We start from the raw sequence: 19,700 nt of genomic DNA on the forward strand, positions 1-19,700 counted from the left end.
TTGCTGACTCAAACTACTGGGTTGAGGGTAACGTCGCCTTCAAAAGAGGGGCCTACTATAATAACTAAGATAATCTCTTAAACAAGTGCAAAAGTGCGAAAATAATCAAAGGTTACACTACACACGAGTCGGATCCAAGTGATTCATCTTGTCTATCTGTTTTTATTTTTATTTTATTTTTCAGCATTTTAGTTAGTTTTATTTTTCTAGTTTAAAAACCTTTTTTCTAACATGTTGATTTGATTAGACGTTGAGGATAAACCGGTACTAAAAGCTCTTGTATCCTTGGACGACCTCGGTATCTTACCAACACTATACTACGTCCACGATGGGTGCACTTGCCCATATGTGTGTTTAATGTTAGTAAATATCGTGTTTTATAAATTTAAAACTTGGCTAAAAAGTGTAAAAGGGCTTAAAATATATACCTAAAACATAATACACTTCACACACATCAAGTTTTTGGCGCCGTTGCCGGGGACACAAGGATTTTAAGAAAGTTAGGAATCAACGGCCTAATCATTTTTTTTATTTTCTTTTCATTTCTTTAGGATTTTCTTAATTTTTCAACTTCTGCAGAACTCAGCACGGGCCGTGCCCGCTGAACACGCCCCGTGCCCAATCTTTGGAACTGGCAATCTTGTTTTAAGTCAGACAGTAAGCTGAACACAGGGCCGTGCTCACTCAACACGCCCCCGTGCCCAAGATTCAGTTACTGAAAACAGAACCGTAAGATCCCGACGGTTGGTAATTTCTGACACAAAAATGAGTGATAATGATTTTTTTTTACTTTCGGCACTCTTATGGTACGTGGTGTCAATTATGTGGAGGCGGTCATGAAGAATTAGAATGTTATTTTCTAAATTATAAGCCCCACTATATGTTACGGCCCAATTTCCACTTAATTCGACGTATAAAAACAATTTGGAAAATTGTTGAAATTTCGACAGGACCTATTCGTTTATCACCATTAACAACCTGTTTTACACATCAAACTTCAACGTTTAACATCCTTGACAAAATCCCAAAACAAACAAAGTCTACACTAGACATGACATGACTTCGACTACCGAGTTTTACCCTACGACAAAGATGTCAACATACTACATAGACTTAAATACATATGACCAAGACTTATCCCATTTCAAAAGACTTAATAACGGAAGCGTGAGGCGGGCGTAAACCAAGTGTGCACGTTCCAAGCCGTCCAATCGCCTAAGTCGAGGATTTACCTACATTAAACATCAAACTTTAAGAAGTTAGTAAAGGTACTTATTTAGTCCACAATACCAACATGGTAATTGCAATCAACTATATACTTCCATTTCTCATACGCATTCGATTTACCCATTTTAGTGGGTATGGCGTACAATCTCATAATGAGATTCAAGCGTTTCGCATACGACCCGTTAACATCGGGTTAATTACTTTCAACTTAAAAGTCTCTCGTTCTATCCGTATAACGGATTGAACTTCATGCATACAATTTGGCTTACGTAACCATTCGTTCTAGACGGATGGTCTCATATCCTTACTCAACCTAGTTACAAGAACCGGTCAATTTGCATAACTTAGCATAATTCTTCTTTAGCATAAACAAATTCGCAAAGAATTTGCTAATCATTCATTAACACCATAATCACTACGACATAGTATGAACAATATAACAAGAGTTGTCCAATATAGATGTTAACAATTATAAGTAAGTCTTCGTATGTAACGGAACATACCTCGGTCTTGTGATCCTTCCGGTTTCTTAGAATTCGAACCTTCTTCCTTCACACCTAAATCAACATGATCATTCATTCATTTAGTACCCTAACTTTCATTCCATCATTTTCTAATTTACACATAACTATTCATTCAAGCATTTCATCAAACACCTAGCGTGCGTTACTTTAATAAAGCGTAGTGTACAAACATTTTAAGCATGACTTGCTATTCCATCCTATATATCATCATTACTCAATCTAATTCTTACAATTCCTTTAATCTACATCAATTTATCTAGCATTCGGGTACTACAAGCTGATTTACATGTAAAATTACATCTATTCATCATTCCTAAAATTTTCATATTCATAACACAAATTTCACGAAGTGGGTTTATAGAGGCTTTCTTTCAATTAACCAAAATCAAGCATGATTTCTACTCTAGGGAGTATTCTTATCATCTATACAACACAAATCATAACACGATTTCATGATGGGGTCGAAACCCTAATTCTACAATCTATCAAATCCAGAAATTCGACTTACCACTTGATTGGGTACGGGTAAATGATCGAAATTCTACCACATGCAACTGATAAACATCGATTTTCCCTTGTCAATTTGGTGAATTTGGTGAGAACAAGGGTGAGCCCTTGTTTTTCTTTGTTCCTGGTCGATCCACACACGTACAGTGTGTGGGTTTTGTGGTTTTCTCCTAATTAACCCTCACTAATTTAATATTTACATATTACCCCCTCATGTCTTGTTACATTTGTAATTATTAACCTTAAAATCCCCTTTTAGTATCATATTACCATTCACCCTTAATCATATTATGTTTATTATTATTTATCATGTTTTTCATTTTTGGGGTGTTACACTATATAGACCCATCGTTTGCCTGTAGCCTTAAGAGGGGCGAAAGTAAAAATAATCCTTATCTCTCCCTCGAAGGCGCCCACCAGATGTTTTAGGAGAAATGCTTCTTGATGAACTATTTCAACTAGAAGATCTGATTCTTAATTGGTTAGAAGAACTTAAGATGGATTTCCTTAATTCATCTCAAGACAATGACCAAGAAGAAGTGTTCGGTTCGCATTCAAACAACCTCGTTGCTCCCGATAATACCTTCAACTCTAGCGAAGACTTGGACGATAGTCGTCCTGTGCCGATTGTGCCGTGAAGGACTCCCCATCGACTTCGTTCGATGCATACATAGACCCGAGCGATTCGGCATACACCTTATTTAACAAGAGCCCGGAAAAGGGTTGGACTTGTCCACCTACATTTAGCATAGGAATCACCCTCACCGACAACCTCTTGTGTTCTCGTCTTAATCTAGATCAATTAAGGTATCTTAGGCACTTTGGGGTTGTTCCATCCAGTAAAGAACCACCCGATCCGGGTAAGTTCCTTAAAAATAGACAAACTTCATAAATCAGCCTTTCGACTCGGGGCCGTGCCCAGCCAACACGCCCCTGTGTCCACCAAAAGATTCCTTTTTGACTTCGCGTCAGAATACGGACAAACTGTGTCAGGATTCTGTCTGTACACGGGGCCGTGTCCAGCCGACACGGGGCTGTGTCCAGCATACTGTCGTTTTATATAAATGCAGCCAAGAATCCTGCACATTTGGACCATCCAGGGACAGAGATTTGAAGGGATCTTCTCTCCTACCATCCTAGGTATGTTCTAAAAGAAGGTTCCAACAACCATTTTGTCCTTTCCGCTTTTATCCATTTCCTTCTTCTTCATCTTTCTCCAAAAACCTCCATTAAAGTTTGAGATTTCAAGCTTTATTGCAAGGATTATTGAGTTTTGTTCAAAGAATCTTGTTAAAAATAAGTTGTATAACATTGTTTTAAGTTACTATTGTTCAAAAAGGCTTCACGAGTTAGAAAAACAACTTAAAACTTCAAGATTCCTTGTTTCAAAATTCTGCAGAAAGGTGAACACGGGGCCGTGCTCATTGAGCACGGGGCCGTGTCCAAGGTACTGTTTCATTAAAATAAGCTGTTTTTTCGGTTTATTTTCTTAGAATGTCAAGTGAAAACAGTGGAACATCGTCCGTGCATTCAAGAAACAGTAGAAGTGGAAGGAGGCCTTCCATCGAAGCTACCCTTGTACACTACGTCATGGCGCTACGAGAAGCTCTCGATGAAATGACTTCGGTAGGGGAGGTCCTAATAGACCGTATAAACTATCTTACGGTGGGGCTGGAAAATAGTTTTCAAGTAATTAACCTCTTGCACCAGAGGTTAAATATTCTTGTAAGACCTCCCATGGAACCCGTCCTCCCTCAAGAGGATTGGAACCTAGCACTTGGAGTCAACAACCCTACCGGATGGGATGACATTCCAGTGGAGCCTCCCCTTGAAAATTTACAAGAAGTCCCGGTGGAAGTTGTACCTCCTCAAACCGACGCCAACGAGCCCTCCTTCCTCCTCCTAAGGGAGATAGAGGAATGGCTCGCCGATATATGAGGAGTCCATGCCCGGAGGAAGGAGTTCTATGAAGCCGCATCCAACCAAGAATATTATCTTCTTGGAAATTTTGCTAATTAAAATAACTTGTAGGCTAGAACTCCTTGGTTTAAGCTTCTTGTGCTTACTTATCTAACTTACTAGCATTTTAGGACTATGTAATTCTCTCTATGACGGTTTTAATGAAACGATGGTTTTAAGGTTTGGATGATGTTGTAATAAATAAAACACACTCGTGATGGTTAAGGATAACAAGGGAAACGAGAAACATCGCCCCATGCACGAAAACAGGGCCATCCGACAACAATTTCTTCATTACAGTAAGCTCAGCACGGGCCGTGTCCGCCCAACACGGCCCCGTGCTGCACACTCTGCAGAAAATTGCCCAGTTCAGGTAACTGGACACGGGCCGTGTTCGCTGAACACGCCCCCGTGTCCAGGCTTCTGTTTCTTTTCTTTAATTTTTGTCGCTGGCACCTGAACACGGGGCCGTGTCCGGTCACCACGGGAACGTGTCCAGGATGCCAGTAACATAAAATTTTGCTTTGAACACCATTTTACACATCCAATCAACCTAAAAACTTATTTTTGGGACATATTGAGGACAATGTGTAATTTAAGTGTGGGGGGATGCTAAAACCTTGAATCTTGCAAGTCCTAATAACAAGCCTTACACAAAACTCTATTGGAACCGCTAATCACCCCAAATTTTTTGTCCAAAAATTTTAATTTTTTTTTTGTCTAAGTTTAAGTTGGGAATTCAAGTTCTAACAAGGTTATATTTTTACAAGTTTACAACCGATAGCGTCGTGATAAAAAGAGCCAACATAAGAAAATTATGAAAAGGCATGACAAACTTAGTTAAAATCTGATTATATATACTTGATCATATAAAAACCCTTTCCCACAAAAGTGAGTTTTGAGCCTTTAATGAGCATACAAATATATATCTTTACCCTAAATGCTCATTTTTCGTTTCTTGTGTGAATAGCCGCTTGGTTCGTACGACTCTAGAACTTGCCACAACAATACATTCCCGGTCCTTACTAACTTAAACCCGAGTAAGTAAATGATGGTGGCATTAGGAGTAACCCTTTTTCTTTCTACACCATTATTTTTCATTTTTTTACCACCTACCCAAAATCCCCCTTTGAGCCTAAACCTTTTCATTTCTTAACCCAAAACAATCACCCTTTTTAGCCACCTAAACCTTTTTATTTTTAACCCTTTTCTTTTAGTAACAACGTTCGGTTTTCTAATGACTCTTCTTCTTCAAAAATAAATAAATAAATAAATAAATAAATAAATAAATAAATAAATATTTTGATGAAACCAAATAAACAAACAAGTTCATCAAAAATAACTTTGTTTGAAATGAATGGTTCATCAAAATAAATAAAAATGAAAAAATAGAAAGTCTTTCAAAACCCGACGTTTGTTACGCTTTTCGCCCTTTTTACTAACTACTAACCCAACCACCCACCTTTAGCCCAAGCCTAACCCTTCACCCAAAAGTCCTCTTGATATTTACAAAGGTATATAGTTAAAAAGGAGGAGGATTGATTGCTTGGCAAGCTTATGGTAGGAGTAAGTTCCATGCCGTTCTCGAGTGATTCACTAAAAAAATACACCTTCGGCCGAGTGTAGAGTGATCCCCCGTAAGGTATGTGAACTTGTATATAAATGGAATTTTAAAAAGGTATGTTATGCCCTAATAAGTAATTTGTCTTAAGAAATGTTTTTAATAAATCATGACGAATAGGATTGTAAATAAATAAAAATAAAACCTAAATAAAGAATCTTGGAAATCCCGACACTCTATGACAAGCCCGAAACTTCTCTTCTACCCATTCCATTTGGGTGTGTAAGCCACATTATAAAGAGTTTTGCTTGAGGACAAACAAAGATTCAAGTGTGGGGGTATTTGATGTGCACAAAATGCAACATATAAATTACATCAATTGTGCATAAAACTAACCCTTTTTTAGTACTAATGTTAGAGAAGTGTGCTTTTGTATTTTCAGGATTAAATGAGCTCAAAATAACAAAAGAAGCAAAAAGACAACATAATCTAACATAAATACAAGAAAAGGAACAAAAGTGACATGCCCGACCTCCCGACAGCATCTTCCCAAGCAAAACAAAGAAGACAGAAGACTGAACACGCCCCGTGCTTAGTGAGCACGGGGCCGTGCCCAAGTAGCAGCAGAAAAGACAAACTCATAGAAACTTCTACTGCCCACCACGGGGCCGTGCCCAGCGGACATGGGGGCGTGGTCAACTTCCTGCAGGCGCATTTATTGTAATTGCGAATTACAATTAATGAAGAGAGAGAGTCAGATGGACACGGGGCCGTGCCCAGCGGACACGGGGCCGTGCCCGAGCTTCTGTTCAGCCTATAAATATGAGTGTTTGGAGCTCTTGCAACTCATCCTTTGGCACACCACCTCTCTCACACTTCACCCACCACCCACCACCACCATAACACCATCATCCACCACCATCATCCATTGTCCATCATAGAGTGTGTGAGTCGTCTCGGGATCCAAGATTGATCGTAAGAGTTCTTGACAATCAAAGGCCATGTTTGCCTAAGTCTCTTACATCACTTGGTGAAGACAAGTGTTTAGTGTAATACTTTTTATTTTTAATCTTTTGCACTTTTGAATTGGTTTTGTATTAATGACTTTAATTACTAGTTTCTTATGTTGAAGGTGATTCTTCCTTATCGTTTGTCCGTGGTGTCTTGGCATTATTTTACTGTCTATATATAATAAAAGATTTTCACCATTCATATCTCCACGGTCTATATGGAGGTATGTTGGCTACCTGGTCGGGGGTTAAGGGAACGGTTTGGTAAGAGTCTTGCCATTGTTCAGTGTATAGATCCTGCAAAGGACCTGGGTCAAATTTAGTAGGACCTCCTTCAATACCCAAAGGTATTGGATGGCGGGGGTCCAAACTCTTTGATCCCCTCATAAGTTGAACTACTATTAAAACTTTAACCCAGCTACTTAGGACTGTATCCCTGCTGACTCAGACTACTTAGCTGAGTGTAACGTCACATTCAAAAGAGGGGCCTACCACATTATGCATTAATAACATAATTAATTATCTTTCAATAATCTGACCCTTTAGGATTGTATCCTTGCTGACTCAAATTACTGGGTTGAGGGTAACATCGCCTTCAAAAGAGGGGCCTACTACAATAATTAAGATAATCTCTTAAACAAGTGCAAAAGTGCGAAAATAATCAAAGGTTACACTACACACGAGTTAGATCCAAGTGATTCATCTTGTCTATCTGTTTTTATTTTTATTTTATTTTTCAGCATTTTAGTTAGTTTTATTTTTCTAGTTTAAAAACCTTTTTTCTAACATTTTGATTTGATTAGACGTTGAGGATAAACCGGTACTAAAAGCTCTTGTGTCTTTGGACGACCTCGGTATCTTACCAACACTATACTACGTCCACGATGGGTGCACTTGCCCATATGTGTGTTTAGTGTTAGTAAATATCGTGTTTTATAAATTTAAAACTTGGCTAAAAAGTGTAAAAGGGCTTAAAATATATACCTAAAATATAACACACTTCACGCACATTAGGTACCACTTTATCCACGGTGTAATTAGAGTCACCTAGGTACTGCTTCAAAAGGGCATGTTGACCCTCTGCCCTGTTCATTGTACATTGACCGAAGTTCAGATGTTGGTCGCTCCAGAACGAAACAAACTGGTCTCTATATGGTTGTAACCAGATTGAATCCAAATAGTCCATAATCACTGTAATCAAAGTCAAGTGCAGTTAAGACAAGTCAAATAAATACGATTATTAAACAAAAATAATATAAAACTTACCGTCAGTTTTTTTGCTTGGCAACTTTGATCGTATTCGCTCGTACCAGTAGTTGTAGTCAAGATCGGTCGTTGAGTTAATTAGCTTGCGCCACTTGTAAAGAAACCTTTCCCAGCTTTCTTCTGTTTTAAAGCTTGGCCTGCAATGTTTGAGGATGTTTTGCTGTATGTGCCACCTATACAATGAATGTATAGCCCTGGCAAACACGGTTGCACATGTGTTCATTAGGGCTCGATCTCTATCCGTTACTATTACACGGGGTTCCATAACACTGTCTAATGAGTGTTTCAACCTCTGTAGAACCCATGTGAAGTTTTCTTGTTTCTCGTTGCTTACGAACGCATGAGCAATGCAAAACGACATCAACGTGGATGTAACACCGATAATCTGGACTAGCGGCATTTTGTACCGATTCGTCTTGTAGGTGGAGTCTATAAGCAACACATGGGGAAGGCGCGCCACAACATGTTCGACTCCGGGTGGATGAAGAAAATATCCTCGACCCGTTCGCCGTTTTGAGATGTTCTATGGTAAAAAAAAAAACCCAACCCTCTCCAACCGGTCGAAAAGTATCTGCATTGGAGTCTCGCCGACTTGTTCCATTCGACCCAATTTGGCCCGAGCGTTGTATATGGTGTTTCTTGTTGAGACATTATGGGGGGGGTTCTGTTCTTTAATGGCAGCAAGAATGTCTCGTGGTTTTATGTTCTGATGCGTCATTTGCTCCACCGTCCTCTCTTCCGATCGAGTCAGCCTCATTAGGGACGGATGACCCTCTGGATACAGAAATGGTTCATGGTTATGTTTAGCTTCCTCAACCCTTGGATCCCAATAACCTAACCTTTTTCTGTATGTCCCGATCAGTTGGAACTTGCAACCGGTTTTCCTAGTCCCGCTGCGTCTGACCGTGGTTGTTGGTTTGTGCTCGCCAGCACAATCACACGTAAGCCAAATTTTTAACGGCTGACCGCTTGGGGATTTATCGTAGATGGTGCGTTTGGTGACGAGGGCGTAGCCATTTTCGCATCCGACGTATCTACACCACTCTACCAATTCATCCATGCTAGCGAATTTCTAACGAAAACACTTATATGTGTCAATTAATGATTAAATCAAATGATTAACCTATTGGTTTAGTTTTAGTATAAACGGGTTCGGGTCAGTTTCAGGTTGAACCTGCGAACCCGTTTGGGTTAACGGGTCGGGTTCGGGTCAACATGGTCGGGTTGGCGGGTTGACCCGTTACACATTTATACTATATTATATTTTTTACAATATATTTTACGTCATAAATTAAATGGAGTGTGTATTTTTATGCCATGATTATAATTTAAAAAGAGAAATTAACATAGATTTTATAATTTAAATATGATAATATATATATATATATATATATTTGTGTTTTTTAAGTAAATTTTAACTTTAATATATTAATTTCAGAAAAAAAATAAAAAAATTCGGGTTGAACGGGTCGTGTTGGGGTCAACCCATGAAACTTCGGGTCGTGTTCGGGTTCTTATGTATGATACGATTTTCAGGTTCGGGTCGGGTTCGGGTTTGTGTAAAATTTTCAGGTTCAGGTCGGGTTGAACCCACTAACCCGTGAACACGACCCGTTGAGCAACCCTAATCTAAGATTTTAATAAAAACAACATCAAACGTAAAAACACTAAAATAGTTAACGTACAACAAATTAACGTATAATTAAATGTTATACCTGCTTGTTTTGAAACTCACTAGGTTCCTGGTCAGCATTTGGACCCTCGGGCGGTCCACCACTTATGGGAGGAGAATGAGAACTATCAGTCGGCGGTCCAACACTAACAGGAGGGGCTTCAAAATTAATCGGGTGTTGCGATGGATAATAACCAGCATAATTAGGCTGAAAGGCATCCAAACCCCAAGTATCCTGACCTGCATCAGACGCAAGACTGGGATCGAACAGAGCATTCAGATCAAACACGCCCGCTTTGTTATCTTGATTGTTATCATAACTCCCCTGATTCGCCTCGTTATCAAACATATTTAAAAAGTCACGCCAACCCGACATTATAGCGTAAATAGTTTGAATACAGAGAAAAATAGAAGAAACAAATAGAAGTTGAATGAAATGAATGAAACTAATGTCGTTTATATAGAGAATTTTACGGAATATTACATCGTTTCAAATGATTAACACGCGAATCGAGGAATCTAACGCCGAATCAAATAACTCACACGAATATCGAGGAATCTAACGTCTAATCACATAACTCGCACGAGAATCGAGGAATATAACATCGAATCAGAGAATCTTACGTCTACTCGCACGTGAATCGAGTAATAATACGTCATGTCAAATAGTAATAAAACAATAAAATAAACGAAATTCAATGTATACGGCCCGTATAATTATATAAGACCCGTATAACATCGTCGTATAATATATATACAGGGGTGTACCCACCCTAAGCTAAGGGTGGGCGGGCGCACCCCATGAAAAAATATTTTTTAGTGTTATTTTTCGCCGAAAATCCCGACCGCACCCCTTGGAATTTTTCATCCGCACCCCTTGAAAATTTTCAACCGCCCCACTTAGAAAAAAAATAATTATTAACCACTTATTCACTTAATTATTTAATTCAATCAAAGCCCAATCTGCAATCAATTTTTATTAACACAAGCCCAAACCCAACATAAAGAAATTTGAAATAAATAAAATAACCTAAACTCATCCACCCATTCCATTTCCAAATCCCGCCCCCAAAAAAGCTCCCAGGGACTTGACGCCACTGCTCACTACCTGGTGGCTTTTTTTATCGGAAAAACCAAAATTCCGGTTGGACCGTCCCATATTACGTCAGAATTCCAATATAGAACTAGTATGGTTTATTTATTTATTTATTTATTTTGTTTTATGTGATGATTACAAGAAAATATAGATGTGTAAGGGTTTAATCTTTTTATATTTTTTTTTTTGATTTTTTTTGTTGTTCTAGACTTGTAGTTAAATGATTTTTTTTATTTATAGCTTTGTTTGTTTAAATTATTAGTTACAAGTAATCAATATTTAATATTAGGGCTTGAATGTTTAAAAATATAATTAAAAGTTATGGGCTATGGTTGAACATGATTGTTTATTTTGTTTAAGTGTTTAGTGTTGTTTTATGAACTTATGGAGCAAATTATATGAACCAATGGGGTGGTGGACCATTGACAAAGGCAAACCTTTAAAACACCTAGGTTTGGAAGGGGAAGGACTAGGGTTCAAGTCCCAGAGATGACAGGGGATTAAAGAACTTAGTCATTCAGAAAAAAGGAACAATGAGTAAGAATGTACACTACGTCAAAAATGGCTTACGGCCACATAAAAAAAGTGTGACCATACGCCTTTCGCCACACTTTTTTTCCAACTCAAGTGTGACCAAAGGTCGAGTCATCGTAGGCATCATACGACCACATTCACTTATGTGTGGCCATAGCAACTTAAACTGTGGCTAAAAGGTCTTGTTGAAATCAATCATTTTGTCAAATAAGTGTGGCTAAACGGGGAGCAACAACCACATGAACTTAGGGGAGAGTTTTAAGATGAATTTTTTTTTTTTTTTTTGGGGGTGGGGGGGGAGTTTTTAATTTTTAGGATGAAATATTTAGGGGGGGGGGAGGGATTTTTAAAGATGTAGTAAGTTAAACATTTGGTCACACATTTTTTCCATGACATTTTATAACATTTCGTCACACAAAATAACAAAGTGACGATGATTTGATGAATGTTTATGTAACACCACATGAAATGTTGTAATTTTAAGTGTGGCTATTGTCTATACTTTGGTCACAAAAAATAATATATGTGGCCATATGCGTGAGATTTCTGCCACATTATTAAGCATATAACAACGTGGTCATAAATCGCATTTGGCCACAGTTTTCTAGTCTGGTTGTTTTTACTTAACGTGTGGTTAAAGGTTCGAATATATCTATTTTTAGTCAAATGAAACAAATATTGTGGTTGTAGATCACATTTAGCCACACTTTTTTAGTGTGGCTAATAAATGCCACAGTTTTTTCTTAAAAATGTGGCTAAAGGTTTTATATAAATATGTGAGTTAATTACATAGTTGGTCCCTGTGGTTTGCATAAAATAACATACTTAGGTACTAATAGTTTAAAATCACATTCTAGGGTATTAACTTTTCATTTTGTAACGTTTGGAGGTATTAACTTTTACGGTATTAACATAGTTAGTCCTTGTGGTTTGCACAAAATAACGTACTTAGGTACTAATAGAATGTGATTTTAAACCTACAAATAACGTTAATACCTCCAAACATTACAAAATGAAAAGTTAATACCCTAGAATATGATTTTAAACTATTAGTACCTAAGTATGTTACCTTGTACAAACAGCAGGGACTAACTATGTAATTAACTTTAAATATGTTATTGGTCACATGAAAACAAACACTGTGATCTTAGATAACATTTGGCCACACGTTGCTACTATGGCTAATATATGTCACATTTTTTTTTTCTTAAAGTGTGGCTAAAGGTGTCAAATACATGAGTTTTTTGTCACACGAAACAAAAATATGTGGCTATAGAAAACATTCGGTCACATATTTCGATTTGTGGCTAATAAATGTCACATTATTTTCTAAAAGTGTGGCTAATGATAATGAACTGGTATAAATGGTCACATTAATAATAAAATGTGTGGCTAAAGGTGTTTTAAAATTTTATGAATGACCTTTAGCCACACATTTTTTTTCAAATGTGTGGCAGGACAGTTTTGCCAAAAGTGTGGCCGTAGACCCTTTTTCATGTAGTGGTATTGAACTTATGGCGTGTTTAGTATCCTTAGATGATATTTTGGATATATTTAAAAAAAACCCTGTAGGGCACAATTTTAAATACGTTTGTAATTTGTAATGACGTTTGACGTGTTTTTGATGATTTATAAATTTTAATTTGATATTCTTTTGTCTTACATGATCCGACCCGACCCGCTATGAACCGATATTTTTATACAGCTAGAGGCCTAAAATATTTAAAAATATTCCGCACCTCTAGAGAAAAATTTCTAGGTCCGCCACTGTATATATACGACCACATTATCATCTTATTCTAACATGGTTGATACGGGCCTATAAGGTTATACGGCCCGTATAAAATAAAATGAACTGACAAAGGCTACCGTATAACCTTATACGGCCTGTATCAACCATGTTAGAATAAGATGATACCATGTGGAATTATTAGGCCCCTTTCGTAAATTAGGATATGCTAACATGTCAAATCACATTATTGACATTCAGACAAATTTAGAAATTTACACTAATTACAGTTCTAGTTTAAATTTCACTTGTTGCAATAAACATTTCAAATACACCTTTAACTCACAACCTTATATTGAAATGTTATTTTACCCATTTCTCATAATTCTATAAACATGCATCACTAAATCCGGAAAAGTGTCAAATTAAAACAATTTCTAAACATCATTTATACCACTGTCGAGCTATGCACAACATAACATTTATATTAGAATGTTCTTGTTCACTTGCAACACTCCTAACCCTATCCTCTAATTTTCAGAATTTTTTGTTCTTTCTTTTTATGAATATCTGAAGTCTGAAATATTATATACATAAAAACGACTAGCAAGATACTAGCCAGAAAAATCAGAACAACTAGAAAATCATGACTGGGTTTTGAAACAAGGCCACCCAATTGACGTTTAGGTTACGATTCCTGTTCACCCAAATCATTTGGATTCGAATATTCGAATCGAATCGGTTAAAAAAAACAAATTCGAATTCAGTTATTCAGCCCCGAGTCTATTTTTAACAACTCCGCACTTCTTAAATGTACACACACATTAAATTAATATGTGCCTTTCTAATGTACTTGTCAATGAAGGTGAAATAGTATCGTAATCGATCTATTAATGCTAATGAGACATATGTAGGTCCCCGTAATATTTGTAAGAACACATATCTTTCTAATGGAATGACGCAAGAGAATCCATAACCAAGAATTTCGATCAAACTTTCCACATACTATTCAAAGCACCAACACATTCCAATTGTAACACCCACAAAAATATAGACCATTAATTTATGTTATCGGTGTCCCACACAAAACTATTGGTCATATTATTTTTTTAAAGTACAAATGGAATAAGATATTATTTTTTTAAGGTACAAATGGAATAAGCACTATTATACAAGCCCCTTAAGCATGATTATGAAACTTACACTTTAACCCCCTTAAACACGAGCGAATCCAGGAATCTATTCTAATGGAGTCACTGTTTTTAGATGCTCCAATTTCTTAGAACTTGACATAAAAATTAAGGGTTGATTCAACGATTTGGGTTGGGTTAGATTGGTCACATAATAAAAATACAATACAATAGTAAAGATAACAATGTCATTAGAATTTTAAAAACACATAATATAAATACGATCATCTTTACCAATTATAAAAAACGACCTATAGTTGTTCGTTACGAGATTTCATCGTTTGAAAGTGTTGCATTACATCTTCGACCGAACTTGTTGAAAGAACTATTGTTCAACGTTATAATTAGAACGTCTTTTGGATTGTTGGGGCTATCATTTGTCTATTCCCCGAAGCATTACAATTACAACGTCTTTTGGATTGTTGGGGCTATCATTTGTCTATTCACCGAAGCATTACTTAGTATAACTTTACAAAGTAACAATACAAGCAATATGCTCCATCTATTTTGACACTTTATGAGTTTATTCTAACTAATTTACATGTTGTTGAAACCGATCTGATTTAAGACGTCTTGTGGAAAATCATGCCCTATTGGTTGACATAGATATCTAGGTAAATAGTCTTGTCTAGTTTCATCTTTTCGATTGGGGTTATAAGATGAAATTGGTCCCAATTCGGAATGATTTAATGGAAGATCATTCAAATTAATTTTTAAGAATTCAATACTGAATCAATGTTTGAAGGTTCTCTTTGAAAAAATCTCTCCATACATCACAAATTTAGTTTCACAAAATCATTACATTAGCAATTTACAAAATTTATATTCACAAGATTCCAAAACACAAAATTCATATTTACAAATTCAAGCTCATAAACATATTAATAGGTGAAAGAAATCTAAAGTTTACCTCCCAAAACCCGTGTTCAAAATCAAAATTTGTGTTCTGAGGAGTGACATCGCGTGTGGCAAGGCTGAAAGGTTAAAATCATGTTTAAAATCAAAATTCAGCGCTGAAGCCTCAAGGGTAAGGACTTCAATCGAGTCAGAAAGGAGAGGGCCAGAGTTGTCATGTGAGAGGGGTTAAAGTGTTGTTTGGTATAGAGAATAATCTCTGATTTGGGTTTGAATTGTATTGAGAAATTGTGTTGTACAAAATTAGGGTTACACAAAGATGGTGTTTATATAGACCACCATATTACACAATAGCCCCTATACTATTTGTTTCCTTCTTTCCGACATTCCCCCTCAAGTTGAGTAGTGGGATCTCCAATACTTAACTTGCTCAAACAGCTACTAAAAACATTTCCGTTGACTGCTTTTGTGAGAATATCTGCGAGTTGATATTTTGATGATATATACGAGAGCTCTATGATCCTTTCCTCCAGTTTTTCCTTGATGAAATGTCGATCTACCTCCATGTGTTTTGTTCGATCATGCTGAACTAGATTTTCTGAGATTTGTATTGCAGCTTATTGTCGCACATAGTTTTGACGGGTGCTGCCCTTTGGGAGAAACCAATGTCTTCTAGAAGTTTCCTAATCTAAAGAACTTCGCTTAACCCTCGAGCTATGCCTCTGAACTCTGCTTCTGCACTCGACAAAGCGACCACCTTCTGTTTCTTACTCCTCCAGGTAACAAGGTTTCCACCAACCAAGGAGAAGTACCCTGATGTTGACCTTCGATTTCCCTTATCTCCTGCCCAGTCAGCGTCAGTGTAGAGCTCAATATTTAAATGTCCATTTGCTTTGAACAACACTCCATGGCCTGCGGTTCCCTTTAGATACCTTAGAATTCTCTGAGCAGCTTCCATGTGGGCAACTTGCGGTTGGTGCATAAACTGACTTACCACTCCAACAGCATAGGCTATATCAGGGCGAGTGTGAGAGAGATAAATTAACTTGCCCACGAACCGTTGATACCTTTCTTTGTCTGCAAGCTCGCCATTAAGCTTCATGTGAAGATTGTGGTTCACCACCACTGGCGTATCTGCTGGTTTACAATCAATCAAACCAGTTTCCGCCAGGAGATCAAGGACATACTTCTTTTGGCATATGAAAATTCCCCGTTTAGACCTGAGAACTTCTATTCCGAGAAAATACTTGAGATTCCCAAGGTCTTTCATTTCAAACTTTGAAAACAGAATCTTTTCCAGCTGTGCTATCTCTTCTACATCATCTCCGGTGATAATCATGTCGTCTACATATATGTGATCATGCAAGTTACGAGACCGTTTCTTCTTTTGAGGAACAGGGTATGATCAGCGTTACTTTGGTAATAGCCGTATTCTTTCATGGCCAAGGTGATTTCCAAACCAGGCCCGAGGTAACTGTTTTAGCCCGTACAGAGATTTTTTCAACCGACAAACTTCCCCATCTTTAAAACCCCCTGAAAAACCTGGAGGTGCTTCCATGTAAACTTCTTCTGCTAGGTCTCCATGGAGAAATGCATTTGTAACATCAAACTGATGGAGAGGCCAATTCTTATTGGCTGCCACAGAGAAGAGGACTCTAATGGTGTCCATTTTTGCAACCGGAGAAAACGTCTCAGAGTAATCGATCCCATACGTCTGAGTGTACCCTTTGGCTACAAGTCGAGCTTTGTATCTTCTAATAGAACCATCTGGTTTATACTTAATTGAATACACCCAACGACAGCCAACTGTTTTCTTTCCTTTTGGGAGAATGCACTTTTCCCACGTATTGTTTTTCATAAGAGCTTGCATCTCTGTTTCCATTGCTTCTTTCCAGTTCTTCTTACCTTGTGCTTCCTCTAAAGAGCCAGGTATTTGTTCAGAGTATAGAGAGGTGACAAATGCTTTCGCACTGTTAGATAAGTTCCCATTAACTATATTGGCTACAAGATACCTTGAAGTTCTGGTTTCCCTGTCACACCCCCAAAATCCACCTGCGGAGTATCACCGCTTGGGAGCGTGACTGACCAGGATCAAGCCACCAATCATATTGAACATGCATTTAATATTAAGTAAAATAACTGAAAACCATCCATTCAATACAAAAGGTGATCAAACAAATCATCGTTTCAAAATGTAGCGGAAGCATAGTAAATAAACCAGTAGTAGTTAACAGTTTTAAGTGTCATAATAGCTCAACAGAAAAGCCACGATCCCTGTCCACAACAACCCGCTTCTCCAGTGCAAGCTCCAAGTACCTAACGATCTGCAAGGCATGTAACAGAATGATCAACAAACTAGTTGAGCGAGTTCACAGAAAGTAAATGCGTAATAGTAAGTTCGTTTGTAACAGGTGGCTCTACAGGGCCGTTTGTATGTTCTATTGGTGGTGGTGTTCCACGTTACTGGTGGTGGTGTTCCACGTTACTGGTGGTGGTGTTCCACGTTACTGGTGGTGGTGTTCCACGTTACTGGTGGTGGTGTTCCACGTTGTATAACCACTAGACTACTCGTAACTATAGGTATCCTTCACAACCGAGGATAGTAAAGTGGTAGTCTAGTCATAGTGTCAATAGAGTATCTAATCAACCTTACAATCCCATTCCCAACACCCCGGGAATCCCATGCCTTGGTAAGAGTGTGAACTCACCTTGGTTTGCTCGGTATGCTAAGTTATGCACTCACAAGTGATTAATCACGTCCTATTGTATGCACGTATAACAAATCAGTTCATGTTCGCAATTACACGCATGCAAATTAATGTTCACATAACAGTCAGTTTGCATATCGGCATCACACATATTATTTCACGTTAACTCATCAGCTAGTGCACGGATACAATTATTACTGTTCATCACCAAGCATAGCATGCCAAATAAATCAAACATTTGACCCATTATTTAGATCATATACCCTAATATCTTTCGGTTACACTATTATCCTTTGACTCATTTATGATCCTTCGACTAGCAGTTTTTCACAATTATCATTCGGACCAATCATTATGTTTCGAACAATGTCATCTTTCGGTCAAGCTATCCTTCGGTCAAAACTATGGTTCGGTCGAGCTATCCTTCGGTCAAAACTATTATCTTTCGGCATGTAGTTATCCTTCGATGCTTATCAGTTACATTTTATTCAAAGTTTCCAAGTTTTATCTGATTTTCAATTAACACAACTTTCAAGTATTCGGTTACCTAAAATCGATCAAACAGTCAATTTCGTATAAAATCTCATGAACCCTAATGAACAATAACAACACCTATTCATATATGATCCGATTTTAAAACAATGAACAGTAACAAATCCGAGTTGTATAATATGACAACCAGCCCACAAACCTTATCATCATACAACATCACAACGGATCCGATTTGCTAGCCGATTAATCAACAGAATCTTAACAATCATGGCAGTTCACTTTAATTATTCTTGCTAAACCATTATAACATTCATACCGTACGTATCCGATCATATAAACACATATTGCAAGACAATTAGACAATTATAACATTCATACCGTACATTTATTGACAAATCATATACACTAGACACTAACCGGGATAGAAAGCAAAAAGAGTTGATCAGCAAGTAGTCTCCGCAAATTCGTGGTTGCCGTCACACACACACAATGGAGCTAGGGTTTTCAGAAAAACTCCCGACTTCGCATGCATTAATCGTATATAAACATATTACAGAAGTGGGCCAAGCCCATAAGAAAACTGGGCCGAAAGATGTCGAAGGACCTCTTCTTGGTCCGAAGGATATGTTTCGAGACCCTATCCATGCTTCGCGGACATCCTTCGAACCTAGAGTTGTCTTTCGTGGTCCTTCGATCTGCTTAACATGTTTCGTGGACCTCCTTCGAAGGTTGGACATCCTTTGAAGGTTGTTTGTGAAATGTGTCTCACACTAACTAGTTTACACATTTACAAGTTTCACAATGTAACAAACAAACAACTATGTACAGTCAAACAATCAAAACGTATAAAATTTCATGGCAACCAAATGTGCAAATAAACAACTAGTCAATACATGATCGTGTAATACATATGAAATCGAATCTTGGAAATTCGAGTTGTCACATTATCCCCAACTTGAAAGAAATTTCGTCCCGAAATTTGGTACGCACTCACTGAGGAAGCTAGGTAAGTTATATCGTTCGCTGGTTTTTTTTTTTTTTTTTTTTTTTTTTTCCTGGGGTGTCACATCCTCCCCCCGTTGATTTGGAATTTCGTCCCGAAATTCAGTAGCAGTAGCTTCAGTCTCAGTAGTGGTTGCATTGGTTTCGAATAACTGGGGTACTTTTCTTTCATCTGGTCTTCGCGTTCCCAGGTATACTCTGGGCCACGCTGGGAGTTCCAACGAACTCGAACAAGAGGGATTCTCTTGTGTTTGAGGACCTTAACATCCCGGTCCGTGATTTCAACTGGTTCCTCGACGAACTGCAACCGCTCGTCGATAGTGAGTTCCTTAAAAGGAACTATGAGGGTCTCATCTGACAGGCACTTC

At 37.8% G+C, this 19,700-nt stretch overlaps 3 protein-coding genes across 4 annotated transcripts; all 3 read right to left on the reverse strand.

Moving 5' to 3' along the window:
* Positions 1-958: 958 nt before the first annotated feature.
* On the reverse strand, positions 959-10,565 carry LOC110934849 (protein FAR-RED IMPAIRED RESPONSE 1-like). Of its 2 annotated transcripts, XM_035988909.1 has the most exons (6): positions 9,967-10,565; positions 9,770-9,872; positions 8,055-9,126; positions 7,773-7,979; positions 1,731-1,784; positions 959-1,232 (listed from the first exon to the last, which is right to left on the reverse strand). In XM_035988909.1, exons 3-6 carry the CDS (start codon positions 8,452-8,454, stop codon positions 1,216-1,218), a joined length of 678 nt encoding a protein of 225 aa, XP_035844802.1. In that variant the 5' UTR covers positions 8,455-9,126; positions 9,770-9,872; positions 9,967-10,565; the 3' UTR covers positions 959-1,215. The 2 variants fall into 2 exon arrangements, with proteins under 2 accessions (XP_035844802.1, XP_035844801.1); XM_035988908.1 differs by having other exon boundaries at positions 9,770-10,565.
* LOC110933675 (PKS-NRPS hybrid synthetase CHGG_01239-like) lies at positions 8,578-10,102 on the reverse strand. The gene is made up of 2 exons (XM_022176885.1): positions 9,770-10,102; positions 8,578-9,126 (listed from the first exon to the last, which is right to left on the reverse strand). Exons 1-2 carry the CDS (start codon positions 10,100-10,102, stop codon positions 8,578-8,580), a joined length of 882 nt encoding a protein of 293 aa, XP_022032577.1.
* Positions 10,566-15,818: 5,253 nt separating the features above from the next.
* LOC110933676 (uncharacterized mitochondrial protein AtMg00810-like) lies at positions 15,819-16,469 on the reverse strand. Its single transcript, XM_022176886.1, has one exon. The coding sequence runs from the start codon at positions 16,467-16,469 to the stop codon at positions 15,819-15,821; it is 651 nt and encodes a 216-aa protein (XP_022032578.1).
* Positions 16,470-19,700: the final 3,231 nt, after the last annotated feature.

This window comes from Helianthus annuus, chromosome 4 (assembly GCF_002127325.2).
Source record: "Helianthus annuus cultivar XRQ/B chromosome 4, HanXRQr2.0-SUNRISE, whole genome shotgun sequence".
Classification (NCBI taxonomy): Eukaryota; Viridiplantae; Streptophyta; class Magnoliopsida; order Asterales; family Asteraceae; genus Helianthus; species Helianthus annuus.

Bases quoted from the DNA above. Each gene is read 5' to 3' on its own strand.
- LOC110934849 (XM_035988909.1), bottom strand. From the start codon at position 8,454: ATGCCGCTAGTCCAGATTATCGGTGTTACATCCACGTTGATGTCGTTT. The intron at 7,980-8,054 runs GTAAGTTTTATA...CTTTGATTACAG, and splicing joins GCCAAGCAAAAAAACTGACG to TGATTATGGACTATTTGGAT. The intron at 1,785-7,772 runs GTATATATTTTA...ATGTTGATTTAG, and splicing joins TGAAGTGTGTTATATTTTAG to GTGTGAAGGAAGAAGGTTCG.
- LOC110933675 (XM_022176885.1), bottom strand. From the start codon at position 10,102: ATGTCGGGTTGGCGTGACTTTTTAAATATGTTTGATAACGAGGCGAAT. The intron at 9,127-9,769 runs GTATAACATTTA...TGTTTTCGTTAG, and splicing joins GTGAGTTTCAAAACAAGCAG to AAATTCGCTAGCATGGATGA.
- LOC110933676 (XM_022176886.1), bottom strand. From the start codon at position 16,469: ATGATTATCACCGGAGATGATGTAGAAGAGATAGCACAGCTGGAAAAG.